The 21,337-nt window shown below is 49.6% G+C and overlaps 1 protein-coding gene across 4 annotated transcripts in view; it reads right to left on the bottom strand.

The window, feature by feature from the left end:
• The window catches only part of PFKFB4 (6-phosphofructo-2-kinase/fructose-2,6-biphosphatase 4), a 42,044-nt gene that overhangs the window by 16,094 nt on the left and 4,613 nt on the right, over positions 1–21,337 (bottom strand). For 3 of the 4 annotated variants that reach the window (XM_049642623.1, XM_049642624.1, XM_049642622.1), the window contains exons 2-9: positions 16,328–16,444; positions 16,088–16,184; positions 12,436–12,502; positions 9,836–9,910; positions 9,413–9,469; positions 8,631–8,752; positions 6,224–6,431; positions 5,519–5,665 (exon numbers count right to left, since the gene is read on the bottom strand). In XM_049642623.1, coding sequence (XP_049498580.1) covers positions 5,519–5,665; positions 6,224–6,431; positions 8,631–8,752; positions 9,413–9,469; positions 9,836–9,910; positions 12,436–12,502; positions 16,088–16,184; positions 16,328–16,444 — 890 coding nt within the window. Of the gene's footprint in view, positions 1–5,518; positions 5,666–6,223; positions 6,432–8,630; positions 8,753–9,412; positions 9,470–9,835; positions 9,911–12,435; positions 12,503–16,087; positions 16,185–16,327; positions 16,445–18,665; positions 19,649–21,337 lie in introns of those variants that run through there. The other variant, XM_049642625.1, reaches the window with a different exon arrangement.

Here is a 21,337-nt window from a genome sequence, read left to right on the forward strand (position 1 = left end):
CTCTCTCTGACCTTCCCCCATTCATGCTCTGTCTCTCTCTGTCTCAAAAATGAATAAACATTAAAAAAAAATTAAAAAAATAAAATAAAATAAAATAAAAAAATAAAAAAGTACAGACCAAGAGGAAAATTTACAGTTGTAAACGTCTATATCAAGGGGTGCCTGGGTGGCTCAGTAGATTGAGCATCCAACTCTTGATATTAGCTCAGGTCGTGATCTTGCAGTCACGGGATCAAGCCCTACATGGGGCTCTGCACTGAGCATGGAGCCTCCTTGGGATTCTCTCTCCTTCTCTGCCTCCTCCCCTTTTGCATGCGTGCGCTCTTTGTCTCTCTCCCCAAATAATAAGTAAACATTTAAAAATAAAAAATAAATGTCTGTATCAAAAAAGAAGAAGATCTTGAGGTACCTGGGTGGCTCAGTCGGTTGAACATCAATCTCTTGATTTCAGCTCAGGTCATGATCTCATTGTTTGTGGGATTGAGCCCCATGTTGGGCTCCATGCTGACAGCACTGAGCCTGCTTGGGATTTTCTCTCACCCCCCCTCTCTCTGCCCCTCCCCTGCTCTCTCTCAAAATAAATAAGCTTTTTTTTTTTTTTTTTTTTAAAGAAGAAAGATCTCAAATCAATAATCTGATCTCCCATCTAAAGATACTGGAAAAAGGAAGAGCAAAGTAAACCCAAAGCAAGCAGAAGGAAGGAAGTAACAAAGATCACAGCAGGGCACCCGGTGGCTCAGCTGGCTAAACATCCATTCAGCTCAGATCATGATCTCATGGTTTGAGTTCAAGCCCCACACTGGGCTCCACACTGGCAGCTTGGAGTCTGCTTGGGGTTCTCTCTCTCCCTCTCCCTCTCTCTCTCTCTCTCTCTCTCTCTCTCTCCCTGCCTCTTCCCTACTCTCGCTCTCTCTCTCAAAATAAATAAACATTTTTAAAAAAGACCAGAGCAGAAATTAATGAACTAGAAAACAGAAGATGGAGAAAAGCAATGAAATTAGAAATTGGTTCTTCGATGGGGCGCCTGGGTGGCTCAGTCGGCTGAGCGTCCGACTTCGGCTCAGGTCATGATCTCACAGTTTGTGAGTTCGAGCCCTGCGTCGGGGTCTGTGCTGACAGCTCAGAGCCTGGAGCCTGATTCGGATTCTGTGTCTCCCTCTCTCTCTGCCCCTCCCCCACTCATGCTCTGTCTCTCTCTCAGAAATAAATAAACATTAAAAAATAAAAAAAAAAAAAGAAAGAAAAATTGGTTCTTTGAAAAGATCAAAAGAATTCACAAGCCTTTAGCTAGAATGACAAGAGAAAAAGCTCAAATTACTACAATTGGGAATGAAAGAAGAACATTACTATCAAGCTTGCAGAAAGAAAAAAAAAGCTCTGAAGGACTATTAACCAACAACTCTGTGCCAACAAATTAGATAACTTGCATGAAATAAGAAAATTCCTAGAAAGACAAACCGGCTTTGTTGTTGAGTCAAATGTGTCCCCACTGAAAGATATGCTGAAGGCCTAACTCGTGGTGCCAGACAGTGTGATCTTACTTAGAAATAGGGCTTGTGCAGATGTAACCAAGTAGATGAGGTCATCAGGGTGGATCTCAATGCACTTACTAATGTCCTTTCAAGAAGACCATGTGAAGACACAGAGACACACACACAGGCAAGAAGGCCATGTGAGGACAGAGATTGGGATGACTCAGCTGGAAGTTAAGGAATGCCAAGGATTGTTGGCAACCTTGAGACTCTTGGTAAAAATACGGGCATTAAGAGCAATTCTGGGGGCGCTTGGGTGGCTCAGTCAGTTAAGCATCTGACTACGGCTCAGGTCGTGATCTCCCGGTTAGCGAGTTCAAACCCCCGTCCCGTGCCGCCCCCAGTGCAGAGCCTGGAGCCTGCTTTGGATTCTGTGTCTCCCTCTCTCTCTGCCCCTCCCCCGCTCACCTTCACCCTCTGTCTCTGTCTCTCAAAAAATGAGTAAAACATTTTACTTATTTTTAATTTTTAATTTTTTTAATGTTTATTTATGAGAGAGACCACATATTTACATGAAATATCCCCACTAGGCCAGTCCACAGAGACACAAAATAGATGAGTGGTAGCCTAGGTCTGAAGGGAGGGGTTGGAAGAAAATGAAGGGACAGGGGGTCAGGGTTACTTTTTGGAGTAATGACTGTTGAAATTGATTGCAATTGGTGATGGTTGCACAACTGGGTGAATACACTAAAAATCACTGAACTACTTTAGGTAGATGAACGGTATGGTATGTGAATTAATTCTCTATAAAGCTGGTATTTTTTTTTTTTAATTTTCTTTTTAGTTTTATTTATTTGAGAGAGAGAGAGAACATGAGCACGGGAGCGGCAGAGAGAGGGAGTGAGAGAACCCCAAGCAGGCTTTGTGCTGTCAGCTTGGAGCCCAATGTGGGGCTCGAACTCACCCAGGCACCCCTATAAAGCTGGTATTTGTTAAAAAGGAAAAATAAGGCCGTGAATTGTGGATTGAACTAAGAAAAAAATCCCAATGTTGAAATAGAAGACTAGCCCAGGGCTGTTTACCAGAACCCACAAAAAGAACAAAGATAAACATAGAAAGATGATGAACAGATCACACAGATATTGGAACAGTCTCAAAATTTGAAAGAAAAAGAAGAGAATCCACCAGCATCTAGGAAAATAATCAGATTAACTACAATGGAAAAAAACTGGGGTGGCCCAGGGCTTCTCTGCAAAACCCAATGTTGGAGCCACATCCGTGTCCCTGGAGGGCAGACACTGGCACAAAGCTGCATCAGGGGGACAAAGACAGCGATGGCTGTAGGACTCCCAGGACTCCCGGCAGCCACCAGTGATGGAAGCCTACAAAATGGTTAAGGGAGCTCCCAGATAGGTTACAAAAAGTGCTTACTCTTTTAAAGAGATCACCCACTAATTCTCCCCCAAATTTTCTCCTTTCACTCAGTACATATTTTTTGAGCACCTACCCTGTAGTGAACAAAGTAGGCACAGCTCCTGTCCTCGTGTGACCCAGAACCCTTCCCAGTGGCCGGGAACCTGGAATTGTCCTGGACGCCTGTCTTCTTCTCACCTCACCACTCAGTTATCACTTTTTGTTGTCGTTAAGAATGTTTATTTTTGAGAGAAAGAGAGTGAGCGTGGAAGGACCAGAGACAGAGGGGGACAGAGGATCAAAGCAAGCTCTGTGCTGACAGCAGAGAGCCTGTTGCGGAGCTCGAACTCATGAACTGTGAGATCATGACCTGAGCCGAGGTCAGACACTCAACCGACTGAGCCACCCAGGCGCCCCATCAGTTATCGCTTCTATCACTTCACCACATGTCCGTCCCCAGCACCTGTCCCAGTTCCTACCACAGGGTAGGCCCGCATAAATATGTGAATAACTGAATAAACATCCTGCAAATCCATCCACTTCTCTCTCTTGCACTGCTGCCAGCCAAGTTCCAGATGTCATCACCTAACCAGGCCACCGTAAGCACCTTTAGCTGGTCTCGCTTCTCCAGCTTGTCCCCTTTACCTCACCCCAACAACAAAACCATTCTCTACACCCACTGGGGTGACCCTTCTACCATTCAAATCTGATCTCATTACCAACTTGCACTTCAGGCAATAGTGGACTAGCTTGTTTAGACCAACCCTCCAGGGAGAGCAACTAGAAAACCCAGATAGAAAAAAATTTATATTTGTTTGATATTATCATAGAGCTCCAGGCAGAGAGGCCATGAGGGGCCAAGGTCTTGGAGAACAGGGAAGCCCAAAGAGGCAAACCTGCTAATGGCATCATTTTGTTGCTTTGAAAACGGCAGTTAGGGGCGCCTGGGTGGCTCGGTCGGTTAAGCGTCCGGCTTTGCCTCAGGTCATGATCTCGAGGTTCGTGGGTTCAAGCCCTGCCATCAGGCTCAATGCCGACAGCTCAGAGCCTGGAGCCTGCTTCAGATTCTGTGTCTCCCTCTCTCTCTCTGTCTCTCTCCCGCTCACACTCTGTCTCTCTCTCTCTCTCAAAAATAAATAATAAAACATTTTTAAAAATTTAAAAAAAGAAAAGAAAGTGGCAGTTAAAAGGATGAGAAGCTGGGGGGGTGGGGGAGATGGGTGAAGGTAGTCAAAAGGTACAAACTTCCAGTGATAAGATAATTGAGTCTTGGGGAATATAATGTACATCACGGTGGTGACTATAGTTAACAATAGTCTATTGTCTATTTGTAAGTTGCTGAAAGATTAGATCTTAAAAGTTATCATCACAAGAAAAAAATGTGTAACTATGGGAAATGACAGATGTTAACTTATTTTAGTAATCACTTTGAAACATACACATATACCAAATCATCATGTTGTACATCCAAAACTACTACAATGTTATATGCCAATTATATCTCAATAAAACCAGGGATAGTGGGGAGGAGGAGAAGCCAAGCAGGAAGTATAGGGACTGAGTGGACACAAGCCTGGCAGAACTGGCAGCAATCTTGGGCTGAAGGGACAAAAAAAAAAAGGTTGGGCCCACAAGTCTTTCCATCAGAACCTTAAAGGCTATATTACAGGAGAAGGAGGAAGACCTTGGAATTGAGTGGCCTCCACAAAGATCAAAATAGAGCTTTGGGGGTGCCTGAGTGGCTCAGTCAGTTAAGCGTCCCACTCTTGATTTTGGCTCTGGTCGTGATCTCACAGTTTGTGAGTTCAAGCCCCAGGTCGGGTTTCACACTGACAGCGTGGAGCCTGCCTAGGATTCTCTATGTCTCCCCCTCTCTCTGTCCCTCTCCTGCTTGCGCGCACACACACACACACACACACACACACACACACACACACTATCTCTCTCAAAAATAAATAAACTTTAAAAAAAAGCAGCTTTGAAACTGCTCTATTCCTGAGCAGACTAAGGTAACCCACCCCAACTGCCTGCCCCAAGTAAAAGTTTATCCTCTAGAGAGAGATAACATTAACTTGAGTCTAACTTATCTCCAACACTGTTCATCCAAAATGTCCAGCTCCCAATCAAAAATCACCAGGTAGGCTCTGTATCCAAAATACATGAAGAACTCCTAAAAGTTAATAAGAAAAAGGCAGACAATCCTATATGGGGAGAAAAAGAGCAGAAGACCTCACAAAAGATATTCAAATGGCCAAGAAACCTAGTAAAAACTGTCATAATTAAAATAGTGTGCTATTGGTACGTGAACAGATAGGTAAATCATACCTAATGTAAAAGTAGGTGAAATAAATCAACAGGACAAGGATAAACAGATGGTTACAGGTAAGTGAGTTAACTGGGGAAAAATCAGATTTAAGGCCTATGTTAGAACATCAAAATAAATCCTAGTTGGTCTAGATAGTTAAATTGAAAAAAAGGGAAGGAAGGAAAGAGGGAGGGAGGGAGAAATCAAAACACTAAGAAATGAAGAAAAGTTAAGGAGAAAGCTCTCCCTGACCCTCAACACTGTCACCCTGGCTGAGCGCAGCCATGCCCAGGAGACCCGGGCAACGGAAGAGAGAGATGGGGATTACCGCATCAATCTCGTTGAGGACCTTCCACTGTTCATAAGGCACACCCAGGGCCTCAGCTGTCTGGATTGTCCTCTTCATCTGGCTCGTCCAGACCTTCAAGTCCTTGATGTTCTGATCACTGATGAACTGGGCCAGACTCTTGGCAAACTGAAATGCATCATAAGCAAATTCAGACTCACAGATTCCAGGCTGCCCTCCAAGGACCATGAAGCCACAGGGCACATGGCATTGTGCCCAGCCTCCAAGAACACAGAGAACTAATCTCTTAAGAATACCCATGTCCTTAAGTGCTGTTCTTAGGCATTCTTTCCAGAACCCTCTGTGTAGTTCCCATTGTGGATCATTACGTCCCCTGCCATTGCCCACCTCCTGACCACGTGTCCTAGTCCTTATAACCCCCAACTGTGGCCTCAATATCTCCCCTAGACTGTGGTGCAGCCATCAGCTGCACTGTAGGGATTTGGATCACTCCCAAAATGGCATGCCTCTCCAGAGAAAGGGGCTCAGCTGGTGACAACTTGCACGGAAGCCAGAAATCCAAGCTTGGTGCTTGGTGACTTTCCCTAAATGACAGGAACATTCCAGACTGAATGAAGGTCATCCACCTTGATGACACATTAGCTACAAGAGCTGGAGCACCACCACCCTAATATGTGAGCATGTACACACCCACCCACCCGCCCCTCCCCCCCCACACACACTGACCTCCCTGCCCCGAGGGGACAGTCCTGGGTCCCCGCCAATCCGGCCCTTGAGGTTGAGCTCACTCTCCCCATGTCGGCAGAGGTAGATGGAGCGGGGGGTCACATGGATGTTCATGAGGTAATATACAATACGGCTCTGGATGTGGTCAGCCACACGGTTCACCACGTAGCTCTGTCCCACGTCCATGATCTTGATGTAGGACAGATCCCTTTCCAGAGAGAAGGTAGAGAGAGCCCTGTGAGTGCTACTAGGGCCCTTGAGGGTCCATCCCGCCAGCCACAGGAACTGGCCGCAGAGTGGTGCCTTCCTGACCACGAGGCTTCAGGTTACAACACACAGGACTGTCAGCTGGTGTGTAAGTGATGGGGGTGAGGAGGGAGCAACACAACACGTGTGACATCCAGACAAACCCTGTGAGAGGTGCTCAACACTTGTCGTGTTTCCAAAAGGTGACATCCAAAGCACAGGGTCAGTCATACACATTGTGACTCTCGCCACTGCTCTGTGTCCCCCGGACCCCGCTTGCCTACCTCTGAGCTCTCAACGCACAGTCTGTAAGGTGAATAAGAGACAGTTTTTTCCAGGACTGACCTGAAAGAAGCTGGCAAGCACTCCTCCTCCACTCCCCTGGCCAGCCACCCCTGGACCTGTCGTTCCCTCCCCCAGTGAGCCCTCCCGTTGAAACCCAGCTCAGCCACTTCCCTCGTTCTGGCTGGGAAGCGCTGCAGCTGGGAGAACATTCTCTGCTGATGTTTGCTGGGTGTTGGGGAGGAATCAGGAGGAAAGGTGGGGTTTCTCAGGCATTGTGCTCTGGACTGGCCCAGGAGCTCCCTGCATGCTCTCATCTGAGCTCTCACCGTCTGGCCTGGAAGCCTGGCTTTAGGTTTAGGGTTGTTACATGGACACCAATAAAAATAGCAGCAACGCAGTCGCTTAAGCGTCCGCCTTCGGCTCAGGCCATGATCTCACGGTTCATGAGTTCCAGCCCCGCGTCGGGCTCTGTGCTGACAGCTCAGAGCCTAGACCCCGCTTTGGATTCTCTGTCTCCCTCTCTCTCTGCCCCTCCCCCATTTGTGCTCTGTCTCTCTCTCAAAAATAAATACATGTCAAAAAAAATAAATTGAAAAACCAAAAAACAGCAGCACGTTAACTGAGGAGTCCAACAGGAGCTGCTCCAGTTAAGCGTCTCGCACGGTCACATCACAGAACCATGAGGAAAACCGCGGAGCTGGAGTGACTGGAGAAACACGAAAAACCACAGAGGGGGCCCAGGCAATGAGTGTTGTTTAGTGCAACTGCCTTCGGCTGGCCAAGGAGACTCAGCCAGTGCTCTGCAAAGAACCCTAGAAACCATCCCTCTTACAGTGGCTTGTTCTCCTTAGTTCGAATACATCGGATGTTCTCATGTCATTATAAGTGACCCACGCCCAAGTTTAGATTCCAGTCTTTCACTTAATGCTACATAACTGACACCTTCCCATGCATTGTCGGTATGATCTGTGACTATACAACACTTTACCAAGGGGCCACACTGTCACTTACTTAACCACCGCCCCCACTTTTGCTGTTATACAGAAACCGATGAACTATGGCCAATAAGTCAAATTCAGCCTACGACCTGTTTTTGTACATAAAGTTTTATTGGACCACACCCATTTATTGACACATTGTCTGTTTCCTTTGCACCACAATGGCAGAGTTAAATAGCTCAACAGAGACTGTATGCCCCCAAAGCCTAAAATATTTGCTACCTGACTCTTTACAGAAAAAGTTTGCTACTGTAAGAGCCTCAGCTGAATGCCCCTTGTGGGCCTAAAGGCCCCTCCCCACCTGACACTAATTCCTAGTGCCTGCTGGGTCTGCCATTCCAGAAAGAGGCAGTGGAATTAATCAGCACGGGTCACTGCCAGCTGTTTGTAGGCAGCATCTGGGCACTCCTTCCTGCCTGCTCAAAATGCAGACCGCGCACTTAAAGGGCAGCATGTAATGTTTGCAAATGCCTGGCAGAAAGATCCGCTGCACAGAAATCAGGCTTGATTTTATAACAGAATAGCAAAAATTCTTTTCTTCCTTCTTTTCTTCCTTCCTTCCTTTTCTTTCTTTCCTTCTTTCTTTTTTTAAAGTAAGCTCTACACCCACCACAGGGCTTGAACTTACAATCCTGAGATCAAGAACTGTAAGGAATAACAGAAAATTCTGACTTGCAGAGCTCCAATAAGGTAATAGGGTTCTGCAAGTCACTTCTGGTCCTCAATTTCTGCCTGAAGGAAAGAAACAAGGCCAGACCATCTCTGCCTGTTGGAGTGGCCCATCAGCCACCACCACAGGGAGTCACAAGGAGGCAGCTCAGGGGGATCCCCACCACCCACCCATCATAGCTGCAGGACATAGTGCTCTCCTCACTCACCTGTCCAGGTCCTCATCCAATGACTCATATGAATTCTCATAGCATTCAATGCGCCTCATGAAATCCTCCGTGGCCTTATCACTATCATGGTTCACATAATCGGGGCTGCCGAGTTTCACTTGCTGCCGGACCAAGCACAGACATCACATCAGGGCTGGAGGCCAGGCAGGGCCAGAGACCAAGGAGAATGCTGGGCAGGGGGAAGGGGGAGGCAGGGCCAGAGGCCAAGGCCAAGGCTTCGGGCATGAGGCTGGAGGCCAATCCCAGAAGACTGGTCCCGTTAGGAAGAGCTCAACAGTTCCTGGTCTTAGTTCCCACACCAGTGCCACAGAGTATTAGTGGGCACCCTAAGATCAGAGTCCCTCATTTTTGTGGCACTGGGGGAGGTGAGGCCATCTGAACCATCCTCCCAACCCCAGATATTCATTCCTTGTAAAACAGGGGGTAGGAGAGAGAGCAAATCTCTTTCTCTTTCCAGATATAACCACCTCCTACCACACTCTCTACCTCCAGAGGCTGAAGCTCCTCTCCCACTGTCGAGGGAATTATGAGGGGGAAAGGGAGGGGAAGGGAAGGGAAGAGGAGGGAGCAAGAATGAATGCCCCCAGCTACATGGCCCTCCACACAAGTGGTCCTTGGGCATCTATGATCACCCCACCCCCAGTGTTCAAGAAGACCAAATTAAGGCTGGCCCAGGCACCAGCCCAGACCTGGAGAGGACCTCACTGTCCCATGCTACCTCAGTTGTACTATTGCCCCACAAGGTCAGATACACTACTCACCACAATGTTAGCGGCTATGACCTCAGGATCCACACAGATGGACTCCACAAAAAAGGTCTGCAGCAAGGACCAGGGCGGGCAGGAGAAAAGGAACCAGACACTCTCAGGGCCCTGGGCCTGGCTCCAGGGAGCCCCCACCCCACTGAGGGCCACGCTGACCCAAGGGATTTCTGCATTTGAGGGAAGGGTCAAGAAGCCCCAGACCAAAGAAGATGCCACCCTATCCAGGACTCTCCCATCAAGACACCCACCTCCCCAAACAGAAAATTCCAGGTGGAAAGAAAATAGCAACGCTTCTATCCCAAATCGACTCTGGAACCCACCTGCCTGATTCCCAGCACATGTCACCAGGCTATGAAAGGGGCTCCAGAGGGTCCGAATATGCCACAGCCCAACCAAGAAGGTAAACCAAAGAGGCCTCACCTTGTAGCCATTCTGTTCCCCAAAATTAAAGATGGTCGCTCTCCGTTCTCGGGTGGTATTCGTTGCATCAAAAACCTAGGACCAAACTAGGGTTAACTCAGTCTCTGGCCTGGAGAAGAGGGGAAGTCAGCCAACAGCTGCAGTACGGGGACCGGATTTCTCACAGGGACCTTCTGTTGCCCAGGCCACCCTCCTGGCCGGTGTTCTTTAGACCTGCAAGGGCTGGGTTGGTACTCCCCTTCCTTGAGGAACACACCTCAAGGAAGCTGGAAGGAGTGGGTGGCTCTGCTCCTGGCAGGGCAGCAAACCCTTGGCACAAAGGACACACTCAGCACTGCCCTGCATGCAGCAGGCACTCAGTTTACGCTTGACTCAGTTCATGCTTCCTGTAAAACCAGTTACACATGGAGAGCTGAACCCCTGTTTATTTCCGTGCCATTCTCAGACTCTACTAAAAGGGGAAAATAAGAGTAAAGAGAACAGGAGAGGAGATGTTAACAAAATTTGGGTGAATGACTCACAAGAAATGGAGAAAACCAAATACAAGCCCTCACCCACCAGAGCACACCCACTTGTACAGAACCAGGATAGTCGGAATCGGGACACAGGTGTCTCTGAGAAAAGAGACATGTGTGCAGAGGAAGAGGGAGGACTGCCTGGTGGTGCAGAAAAGACCAGGTGGAGCCCTAGGCCTTCTGCCCACCACATCCAGCCAGGCTGACCCACCTGGAACTCCTTATGAACTGCCTGGGGCCTGTCCACACACCCTCAGGGGTAACCCACTTATATGCATGTCCAAGCAGCTTTTAGAGCAGGACTTAAAAAAAAATTTTTTTTTTTAATATTTATTTATTTTTGAAAGAGAGAGACAGAGCATGAGCAGGGGAGGGGCAGAGAGAGAGGGAGACACAGAATCCGAAGCAGGCTCCAGGCTCTGAGCTGTCAGCACAGAACCTGATGCAGGGCTCAAACTCATGAACTGTGAGATCAGGACCTGAGCCGAAGTCGGATGCTTAACTGACTGAACCACCCAGGCGCCCTAGAGCAGGACTTTTTTTAAAAGGGCATTCAATCAGGGCTCACTGGATGCTCCAGCAAAACCTCTAACATGAAAAACAGACTAGATAAAAAAAGAATAAAAAGAACTTTCAGCAAAAGAAGACAGGGCATAGAATATAAAGGAATGTAAGAACACTTACAATTGTTATTTAAAGAGAGATACAAAATATTATAGTAACCACAAGACAGAGTTATAAAAAACTGGAACACTAGGAGAATAAGAAATTTAGAATTTAGAAATTAAAATATGATCATATGACTTTTTTTAAATTCAACCCAATGCTCATAAGGTAAAGTGCTTGTTGAGAAAGTCTCCCTGAAAATAGAACAAAAATGACAGACATAGAAAATAAGGAGAAAAAAGATAAAATTAGGGCCCAAGCCTAGCATGAAGCCACCAGGAGTTCTAGAAAAAACAGCTCAGGAAATGGGAGTGGAATGGCAAATCACTGTCAGAAAGTGGTCGAGTGGTTTATCAAAGTAATTAATAGACAACAATTTCTTGATCTGTTAAAGAAGAGTTTCCCATTGGAAAAGTCACCCCAGGACCCAGCGTGGAGGAGAGGACCCACGGCAAGGCCCTAAAGTTCTCCCCAGAGAAAAGGCCATGAGCATCTCCACTTCCCTCCAAGAGATGAAACTGTTAGGAAGATCAACAAATCAGAATGCCATCTCACTTTTCCACAGCCATTCTAGAAGCCATAACACAACAGAGCAATGTTGTGGAAATTCTAAAGGAAAAATACCTCCCACCTACACCCAACCATCAACTATAAGGATAAAACAAGACATTACCAGACATGCAAGGTCTCATGTGATGTACTTCCTAAGTACCTTTCTCAGGAAGCTACTGGAGGATGTGCTCCAACAAAACAAGTCAGTAAACAAGGAAAAAGAAGACACAGGGTCCGAGAGCAGGGCCTTCTACTCGGGAGTCAGAAGGGAATTCCCAGGGTACCACAGACTGAGAAGGCAACTGATCCAGATGGAGCTGGAGGATGAAGAGCTGTGGGAGGCACGTCTCCGAGAGGAAAAGGGAAGGAAAAAGCAGCCCCTGTGTTTGACTGCATAGGGTTAGGGTAGGGCCCTTTCCAACAGACACCCTTGCTCAACTGTGTCCCACCCATCCACCTGACAGGAGGGGCCAACACACAGGGGAATTCCATTACCCAGGATTTGGCTGGCTCCCAGAACAGCCACTAAATACGGGCCAGGATTCTCCCCACCCCAGGAGAAATCACATTTGCTAAAGACTTGGTAACATGACCTACCACATGTGGTGGCCAATAATGTGAGTATTCAGAAGGAAGTCCTACAGGATCAAATGCAACCACAAGCCCAGAGGGAAATTCCCAGCACACAACCAGCCTCTAGCTTCCTCTTACATGGTGGCTGTAGATTTCCGCCCAAGGGCTGGAGCCCAGGGGCAGCTGGGGCCACACACACCCTGACTTCCCTTCTGGATTCCTGATGAGCAAAGGGCTAGATGTATATAGGCTCCCAAATGTCACTTGCAGAAGTCACCAGGGTGTTACACTCACCGCCACATGTCCCCCCTCCTCACTAAGGAACCGCCGGACATCACGGAGGGCCGCCAGGGCACACTGCCTTCAGAAGAAAAAACACAGGGTCAGCCCAGCACCCGACCCTGGCTGCAGGAGGGCAACAGGTCAGGGATATGTTCTACCCCAGACCAGAGAGGGCACAGTCCCTGGGGTCCCTTCTCTTCTCAAGATTTCTCTTTCCTTCGGGTAATTTTCAGCGCTTTTGTGAACTCTGCTCCTATAAGTGAAAGGCTACGTGTTCCTGGCCACTGGGAATAGTTTTTAAAATACCACTTTTCTGTGCTTTCTCTTCTCATCTCATTGTGCGCAAATCCAGGCTGCCATTTTGCCATATGCATGACTTCCAAGTGTCATGCATTTCCCCTGATATCAAAATAAGCACTTTCAAAACCAGACATTTCCTCGTATGTGACTATTGGGGGCTGGCGGTGGGGAGACAAAAGACACTATCGCTGGTCCCCAGGGCAACATTACGTTTAATATTCAATTTTCTTTCCTGGGAGAGAAAACACGTGATACTACCCTTCCTGGAGGAGGACGCTGTGTCTCTGCCTCTTGCACCATGTCCACTGGCCCTGTGGAAGGTGAAACTTTCCCCATGACTGACCATTGGTTATACTGCCTTCAGAACATCTCAGCCTCTTGGTTTACTGCGGCTAAATATACTGCTATATATAAGGATCTTCCTAATTTTATCCGTTTCTCCCACAAGGTCTGCAGCTAGATAAATCATTTTGATCTTTCTTTTTCTTTCTTTCTTTCTTTCTTTCTTTCTTTCTTTCTTTCTTTCTTTCCTTCTTCCTCTTTTTCTTTCTTTCTTTTTATCTTGTCTGACGTAAGAATAAAATTAGATCTTCTTCCATTTGTTTGATCTTCTGATTTTGCACGTAAACCCCCAGTGCATCAAAGGGCTGTGCTGTCAGGGCCTCCACCGGGCCAGGCCACTGTGCCCGTGCATGGAGGCACGGGCCAAGCGGAGCAGGAGAGAGCCTGCTGGGGTCATGGGGAAACTGGTGGCAGAGCCGAGTCCAGGTCACTGGGAGGAGCTCTGTTCCTATGCCTCCTGGTGACCTTTCTGTGCCCCAGTGGGTCTTTTAGTTAACACTTCAAAAAGCTTTTGCACGCCCAAAAACCTGAATTCTGAGAGTCTGGGAAGTTGGCGTTGCCGGAGCCATTTCTGGCCACCTGCATTCAGCACCATGCTCTGGGCTGAGATCTGTGGGCTGCTCTGGCTAAGGCAGCACCACGTACATCTCAGGACTCCAGTGGAAATGTGGGAGGAACGGCCTGGGAGCCTGAGAGGATGGGGGTGTGAGTGTAAAGTGGGGACAGTCTGTGGGACTGAGCCCTTAACCTATGCAGACTGATGCTAACTCCAGATAGATAGTGTTAGAACTGAACTGAATTGGGGCGCCTGGGTGGCTCAGTCAGTTGAGCGTCCGACTTTGGCTCAGGTCGTGATCTCATGGTTCACGAGTTTGAACCCCACATTGGGCTCTGTGCCGACAGCTTGGAGCCTCGTGCCTGTCTTTGGATTCTGTGTCTCCCTCTCTCTCTCTCTCTCAAAAATAAATAAAAACATTAAAAAAATTAAAAAAAAAAAAAAAGAACTGAACTGAATTGTCAGACAAATGTGCATGCGCCCACGGCCGCCATATGGGCTCGTGTGTAGTAGGAGACCACTGTGCCCAGTGTTAGGGACAGACATCAATGCTGTAGAGCTCCAGGGATCTCGATGATATACAAGAACCTAGGCCTCTGGGAAATACAGTCTTCTCTTCTCAGGCTTCCCACTTTAAAAAGTCTGATTCTTCTATTTTGCCAGTTAGCTGTGGGACGTTCGGGCTGGTTATTGGGAAATGGTCCTGTAGCACAGACCCAGGCTTTAGATCCAGAAGGGAGGGTTTCTAGGAATAGGCAGAGGGTGTGCCTGCAGAGAGGCCCATGTGAACCTGCCCCCAGCTGCTACCGCTGGGGCCTCTGTTCCAGCTGGGTGACTCTGGACTAGCTCCCCAACCACTCCGAGGCTGGGTTTCCCCATCTCAGTTAATCTCAATACGCCTACCTTCGACTGGCAGCCTGAGCAGAATTACCGGTGAGCCCTAGGAGTGCCAGCTCTCTTACTGTTCCCACAAATATTTTGGATTCAGACAGGCCTGGCTTCAAATTCAAACCCTGCGTGATCCTAAAATACCATCACTTTCAGACCTGGTCTCCACATCTGGGAGAGTAAGGTGCCAGCACCCACTGAAGGAAAGATCAGGCAAGCTAGTCAGTGCCCACGGCTTGAGGATGCTGTAGAATCTGCATTTGATACGATCTCTGACCTACTAATTGGGTAATACTAGAAGATGGACACAACAGTTTTTAGTGGTATATGGGCTTAGATTCAAGTCTGGGCTCTTTGAAGTAACTTGTTATCTTATATGAGACACCTGAGCCTCAGTTTCCTCATCTGTAAAATGGGAAGGGGCGGTGATAATGGGCAGCATGCACCCAACACACAGCAGGAGTTCAAATATCACTCCCCTCCCTATTGTCAGGCTCACCAAAGGGTCCAGTCTCATGTTTGACGCACAATTCGGCCACAGGCCTGAAATGTCAGATTCCCCCACCTTCTTGGTGCAGCAGCCTGGCCCAGCCCCACTGGCCCAAGAGCAAACCCTGGGGAGGGGCCAAGCGCCACAGCGAAGAGCGCTTGCCCCCTGGTGGCCAGAGACAGAGCAGGCAGCCTAGAATCCAGGCCTGGGCAACAACTCAGTAGCTTCTGGCCTGGACCGGTACTTGATTTGGAGAGGTCACTACAGCTGGGCAGACCTCTGCTAAATGCCCTACCACAATGGCTGGGTCCAGAGCAAGGGCAAGGAAGCTTCTTGAACCCTCAGCTGACATCTGCCGAAAAGAATGCAGCATAGCTCCTCAGACCACCAGCTGGTGTTCTCGGTTCAAGTCTGAGTGTCACATGCAAATTCCCATCTCGTGAATAAGAGCAAGAGTGTGAAGTTTGAGCCACATGAAAGCAAAGCCACGGCCTACCCTACACATGCCAAGAACATGCCAAGCACATGCCAAACATCCTCCAAGTATACAGTTTATTCTGGGGCAAGGGAAGGAAGGCCACGGTTCTGGGCTGATCCTTCTGGCTTTGTGAGAAGCTGCCTGGAGGTAGTCCCGCTCCCACTCTGCCCCATCCCTGAGGCCTGTGTCCCTGCACCTACTCGGGCCTCCCTCCCTACTAGAGGTCATCCCCATGGAAGGCCTGGGGTAAGCAAGCTGAGAGGCTTCTATGCAGCCAGCCCTTGACTGGCCCTGGCTAAGCCCCTTGCATCTCCCTGAAGCCCCCTCTTCCCCTCCCACAGGATGTCCTTACTAAGAGTTCACGAACCCCAGGGCAGGGCCAACTACCAAGAGGCCACACACCCTCTCCCACTGTTCCAAAATCCAACACATCCCCAGCTCCACCACATCCTGAGATGGTCAGGAGACCAGCCCTATCACAGCCGAGTGGGGGCAGGGCAAGGCCAGGGCTCAGGAGCAGTTTAGTCATGATCAGCACCTGGGCTCCAGGGCCTTCTCCATAAACACACACAATCACACATACACATCACACACACATACATACACTCACTTCCTGATTTTCAGGCCCTCTTCGTTGTCTGGAAGGAAAAACTCAAAAGACTTGTATGTCTTGACCATGTCCCGGCGGTACTGGCCAACGTTGAATTCTGGGGGAAAGAAAGGTTCATCTTTCACACAGCAGCAGCCCCAGCTCTTGCCCTTGACACATTCCAGACCCGCCTTCTCTCCTCCTCTCCCCTCCCCCTCACAAAGCCCCAAGGCCCCCTTGGAAGCCGAGGCCAAGTCTCACCTCGCGTTGGCACGCCAATCCAGTTCAGGTAGCGAGTCAGCTTCTTGGAGATGTAGGTCTTGCCCCTGGCGGGCAGGCCTACCATGACAATGAGCGTTGGGCAGTTGGTCATGCAAACTGAAAGGCAAGGAGCTGGTGTCAGACAAGAGCTGGGACCCCTCCCAGTGTGCCCCTCCCTCTGCTCCTGGCACAGGACTTCAGATGTGCCCTCCAGGCCTTCTGGCCTCATATCCTGGTCTCGAGCCACCACTGGCATGGCCCCACTGCCCAGGCCTGTCTGGGCTCCAGTGGATACAGCAGAATCTCACCAGCCCCTGATCCAGATGTGCACTGTGGATATAAAGCTGGATGTGCCACACCCCTGAATGAACATGCAGGACAGAGCCAAAGCCCAGAGGGTATTCAACGCGCCACCTGTCACCCAGGAATCCGCACCCCAGCCTAGCAGTCACTCAGCATTCCCACTAGCCCATTCCCACTGCTTACCCTTCCTGCCTGCCTCATCGTACAAAGCCCAGCTCAAAAGCTGCTTCTTCAGTGAACCCTTCCTCCAAGACACCTCTGCACTGCCTTGGCACCCTCTCTCTCCCTCAGTCCTGGTCACCTCACCCACGAGTCCGCCCCCTGCATTTGATCACTTGAAACAAGAGCAGCCTTGCAGTATCTGAGCCATTCAGGACCATGGGGTCTGGCACAGGACTGATGCTCAAAAATTATGGGCGCAGGCTGGGGGGAGGGGCGGCTTCTCGAAATCCCCTGGGGTGAGAGCCATGAGGGGCTGAGACCAATGTCCACAAGGACTGACCCTCCGATAGCCCACCCCCCACCATCCCACGTGTCACCGGGTCAGTGTGGCAGCCAGAGAAGTTGCCAAGGCTGGAGGCGGGGACAGGTCTGGACACAGCACCCCCAAACCCTGGTCCACTAGGACAGACACCAAGACAGCAGAACCGCCAGCCTCACGTGACCCGTCTCAGCTTTCAGTGTAGCCTCACCTCAGAAACCTGAGGAAGCTTTCCTTTCATTGTCCTCAGCACCTGGGCCATGTGAAACCACAGCAGACAGACAGAGGGCCCGTGTGGGGACCTGTCACTGCCCCAGGCTCTGCAAGTGCCTTCACCTGGTAGTCCTTGGACAGATCACTGGGCCCCACCCCTCAAGCTGTCTCCCCCACTGGAGCTGGAGTGCAGAGGCCCTAGGGGCAGCCCTGTCTAGGGGTCAGGAGTCAGACAGGTCTGGGTTCCTATACTGACTCTGACAATTACTGGCAACTCTGAGGCTTGGTGTCCTCACCTGTAAAATGGGATGACAATCCCTCAGTGAGGTCTAGCACTATTCCATGTGAAAGCCAGAGCATGTCTGGGAACCTGTGCCCTCTGCCCAGCCCTGGCAGCACACCGGCTAAGGACACAAGTGCACCTTAGCACAGACTGCCCTTCAGACTTAGGGCACAGAAGCACCTGTCTGTCTCCAGGCAGGCCCTGCAGAGAAGTAAAGGGCTTTGCTTGCCAGTCGGGGCTCCATCGCTCCTGCACATGACCGTTGGGCAAATGTGACCCAAACTGTGAGCCTCAGGGGAGAGAAGGAGAGGATCCCATGGAACACAGGATGACAGTGAGCAAGAGTGAGCTTGCAGAAAAACCTCAGCATTGGCTAAGGAGAGAGAAAAGCAAGTTAAGCAAGACCCTGCATCCTGAGGCCCAGCGACACGATGGCCTGTGCTGTTTGCACAATTGCTGGCCAGGCTCTCAAGCAACCAAAGAGCAGTGAATCAGCTACTAACTATGGGGGAAACCTGCAGCCAGCCTGCTCCACTCCTTCCCATTGCTCCCTGAAGGGCTCTCCCACCACCTCAGGGTCCGTCTTCACATCTCCCATCCCAGAGAAACTCCCGGCCTCCTCTCCCAGTGTTTGGTAACAGCATCCCCTGGCCCCATGCACAGCCATGGTGGGCAGGCAGGGCAGTAAACCAGGGCTGGGTGCAGAATAAGAGCAATAAATTACCTACCATCTCTGTTCCTCAAGATAAGCTCCCAAGGAAATGACCCAAAGAAAGATCAAAGTACAAGTGTATTCACAATAGCTCTGTTTACAACAGCAAAACATAAGCAAGTGCTAGCAGTAGAGAATCTGCAAACTGAGGCCCACAAGAGGGAACCCACCACCACCACCGCGCCTGAACAGAGAGCATATGCGCCAGGTGAGCTGGGTGCACAGCTGGACCTGCAGCTCTGGGCCCTCAAGAACCTCAGTCCCGAGCAACCAGACAACAGAACGCACCGTTTAGAACACGAGGCGGGTGCAGAGGGAAATCTGCAGACATGTCGATTCGACTTACCTCGCTGATTTCTTTTCCTATAAATTTGCTTAAGGCCTTAGGAGCCCCAGGAGTCAAGAGGCCCGACATAAGCCTAGTGCAACACAGGGATGACTTTCTGGCGGTGTCACCTCAGGGGCAGCCACAAGTCCTGAGTGGGTTCCAGAACTGATTCCTGAACTGCACGTGCTCCTACTTCCTTGAGGCAGGCTGGGGAAGGGAGTACTCTTTAAAATAAAGCAGCCTGGCATCACTGTCCTGTTCAGAGGGGACAGAAAGTCATCTTTCCTATTGTCCCGTGCATGCACCAATCCTGTCCTTAGCCCAGAAGTCTTGCTACCTGGGGTACCTGGGTGGCTCAGTCAGTTCAGCGTCCGACTTAGGCTCAGGTCATGATCTCATGGTTTGTGAGCTCGAGCCCCATGTCTGGCTCTGTGCTGACAGCTCAGAGCCTGCAGCCTGCTTCAGATTCTGTGTCTCCCTCTCTCTGCCCCTTCCCCCGCATATACTCTGTCTCTCTCCCTCAAAAATAAATAAACATTGGGGCGCCTGGGTGGCTCAGTCGATTAAGCGTCCGACTTCGGCTCAGGTCATGATCTCGCGGTCCGTGGGTTCGAGCCCCGCGTCGGGCTCTGTGCTGACAGCTCAGAGCCTGGAGCCTGTTTTGGATTCTGTGTCTCCCTCTCTCTCTGACCCTCCCCTGTTCATGCTCTGTCTCTCTCTGTCTCAAAAATAAATAAATGTTAAAAAAAATAAAAATAAAAATAAAAAATAAATAAACGTTAAAAAAAAAAGAAAAGTCTTGTTACCTTTTTGTTAATAAAAGCTATCATAGGGGCACTTGGGTAGCTCAGTCAGTTAAGCATCCAACTCTTGATTTAAGCTCAGGTCATGATCTCACAGTCCATGAGATTGAGCCCCCCTCCCCCCAATCAGGCTCCATGCTGGGCACGCCTCTCTGCCCCTTCCCCACTTATGTGTGCACGCTCGTGCTCTCTCTTAAAAAATAAAATAAAATAAAATAAAATAAAATAAAATAAAATAAAATAAAAGCTATCAAAAGTACTGTCCTTTCTGCCATGTTTTGATTCCTTTCTTCATCCCCTGCCCCACCTGCCCCCAGAACTCCTCCAAGTCTGAGCTGAGGGGTCAATGCTGAAGAAGGTAACAACTTCCAGGCCTTCATGTGTAGCTCTGAATTTTACCGAAAGAAGAAGAATTGCTAATGGAGAGTGGGGGTGGAGGAAGCACAGCCAACCAGCCTGTGGTGCCCTCAGGAGCCAGGGACTATACACCAAAGCCAACCCACTACACAGCACAGATCAGCCGTAGGCCCTATATCCTCTTCTCCACAAAGCCCTGTGATCAAGTCAATTTCTACCCATCCCCCTCCCTCAGAGGGGGGCCTCCTGTGGTCTTCCATCAAGTTATAAGTCCACCATGTAGAGGGTACAATGCCGCATGAACAGTCTCTAGGGACTGGAGGTGCTGCCCAGACAGGTTCCATGTTCCCTCCTGGCTTACTCCCTGCTGTGAACTCAGGGACCCTTGCTTGGGGACCAAACCACCACACAATCTGCAGGTCTCATCTTTGGCTTCTTGGGTGCCTCCTCCTCCAGGAAGCTCTCCTGTTCTGGGACAGTCCAGAATCCCACCCGCTGCAACACCCTGAGACAGTGCCATGGCACAAGTTCCTCTGCTCAGACCAGAGCCACATTTTCATCGCATACTTGGAGTGTGGAGAAACACAGACCCCTCCCCAACGGGTCGCAGCATCTTTGCCACCTGGAATGGGGGCTGGCTCAGGGCTGATGCTTCAATTCCTGACTCTGACACACAGAGAAGCAAAGTGGTGATGAAATGGCAGAGCCACCTGCTGCCTCTTATCAAGCGCCTCCTCTTGAGGGGGCCCCTGGCAGCTTCTGGGAGTAGGGAGATGGCTGCCTCCATCCCACAGATGAGGAACCCATGGCCGAGAGAGTCAGCTCTGTGCCCAAGGTCACACAGCTGAGCTACCATGTGGCTGGAGTGTTCCTGCCTCCAAAAGCCCAGGTTGTGACTCCTTCGCCTTTATGTAGTAACAGCAGCCACCCCCTTGTTAGGACAATACAGCCTAATGCAGACTGGCTAGAAGCACAAGAGCAAGAGGCCTTGGCCTCGGTCCCTCCAGAAAAGTCTGGAAGAAGGGATGTCTAGGGTGTAGCCATAGACTCAGTACTGAGCCATAGCCAGTCAGACTGAGTACTGACTGGAAAGCCATGGCCCCCGGGCTAAGAGACTGACCACCACCTCAGCCTCCTACCAGGACCTACATCATGATTAGAGCCATGACCCACCAGAATGTCTGGTCAAAACCATGACCACCCCCTACCAGGACCCAGTACAGTAAGAGATACACACAGCCCACCTACAGGACTCACATCTTGGTCAAAAAGCCCCCAGGCTGGCCCAAAGCAAAACAAGGACGGGGCACTCTCCCTCCCTTATTATGCCCAAGCAGACATCAAGGTGTACAAGGAGATCCTAGCACAACACACAATCTCCTGATCTCCTTTTCTATATCTGTACCACGAGTTGGACTAGATGTTCTCTGAGGTCCTTGCCAATTTGCAAATTCATTATAATGTTTCGGTTACTCCTAAAAAAAAAAAAAAAACAAAAAACCAGCCTTTGTTTTTCTTGGCAATAAGCGG

This window comes from Panthera uncia, chromosome A2 (assembly GCF_023721935.1).
Source record: "Panthera uncia isolate 11264 chromosome A2, Puncia_PCG_1.0, whole genome shotgun sequence".
NCBI lineage: Eukaryota > Metazoa > Chordata > Mammalia > Carnivora > Felidae > Panthera > Panthera uncia.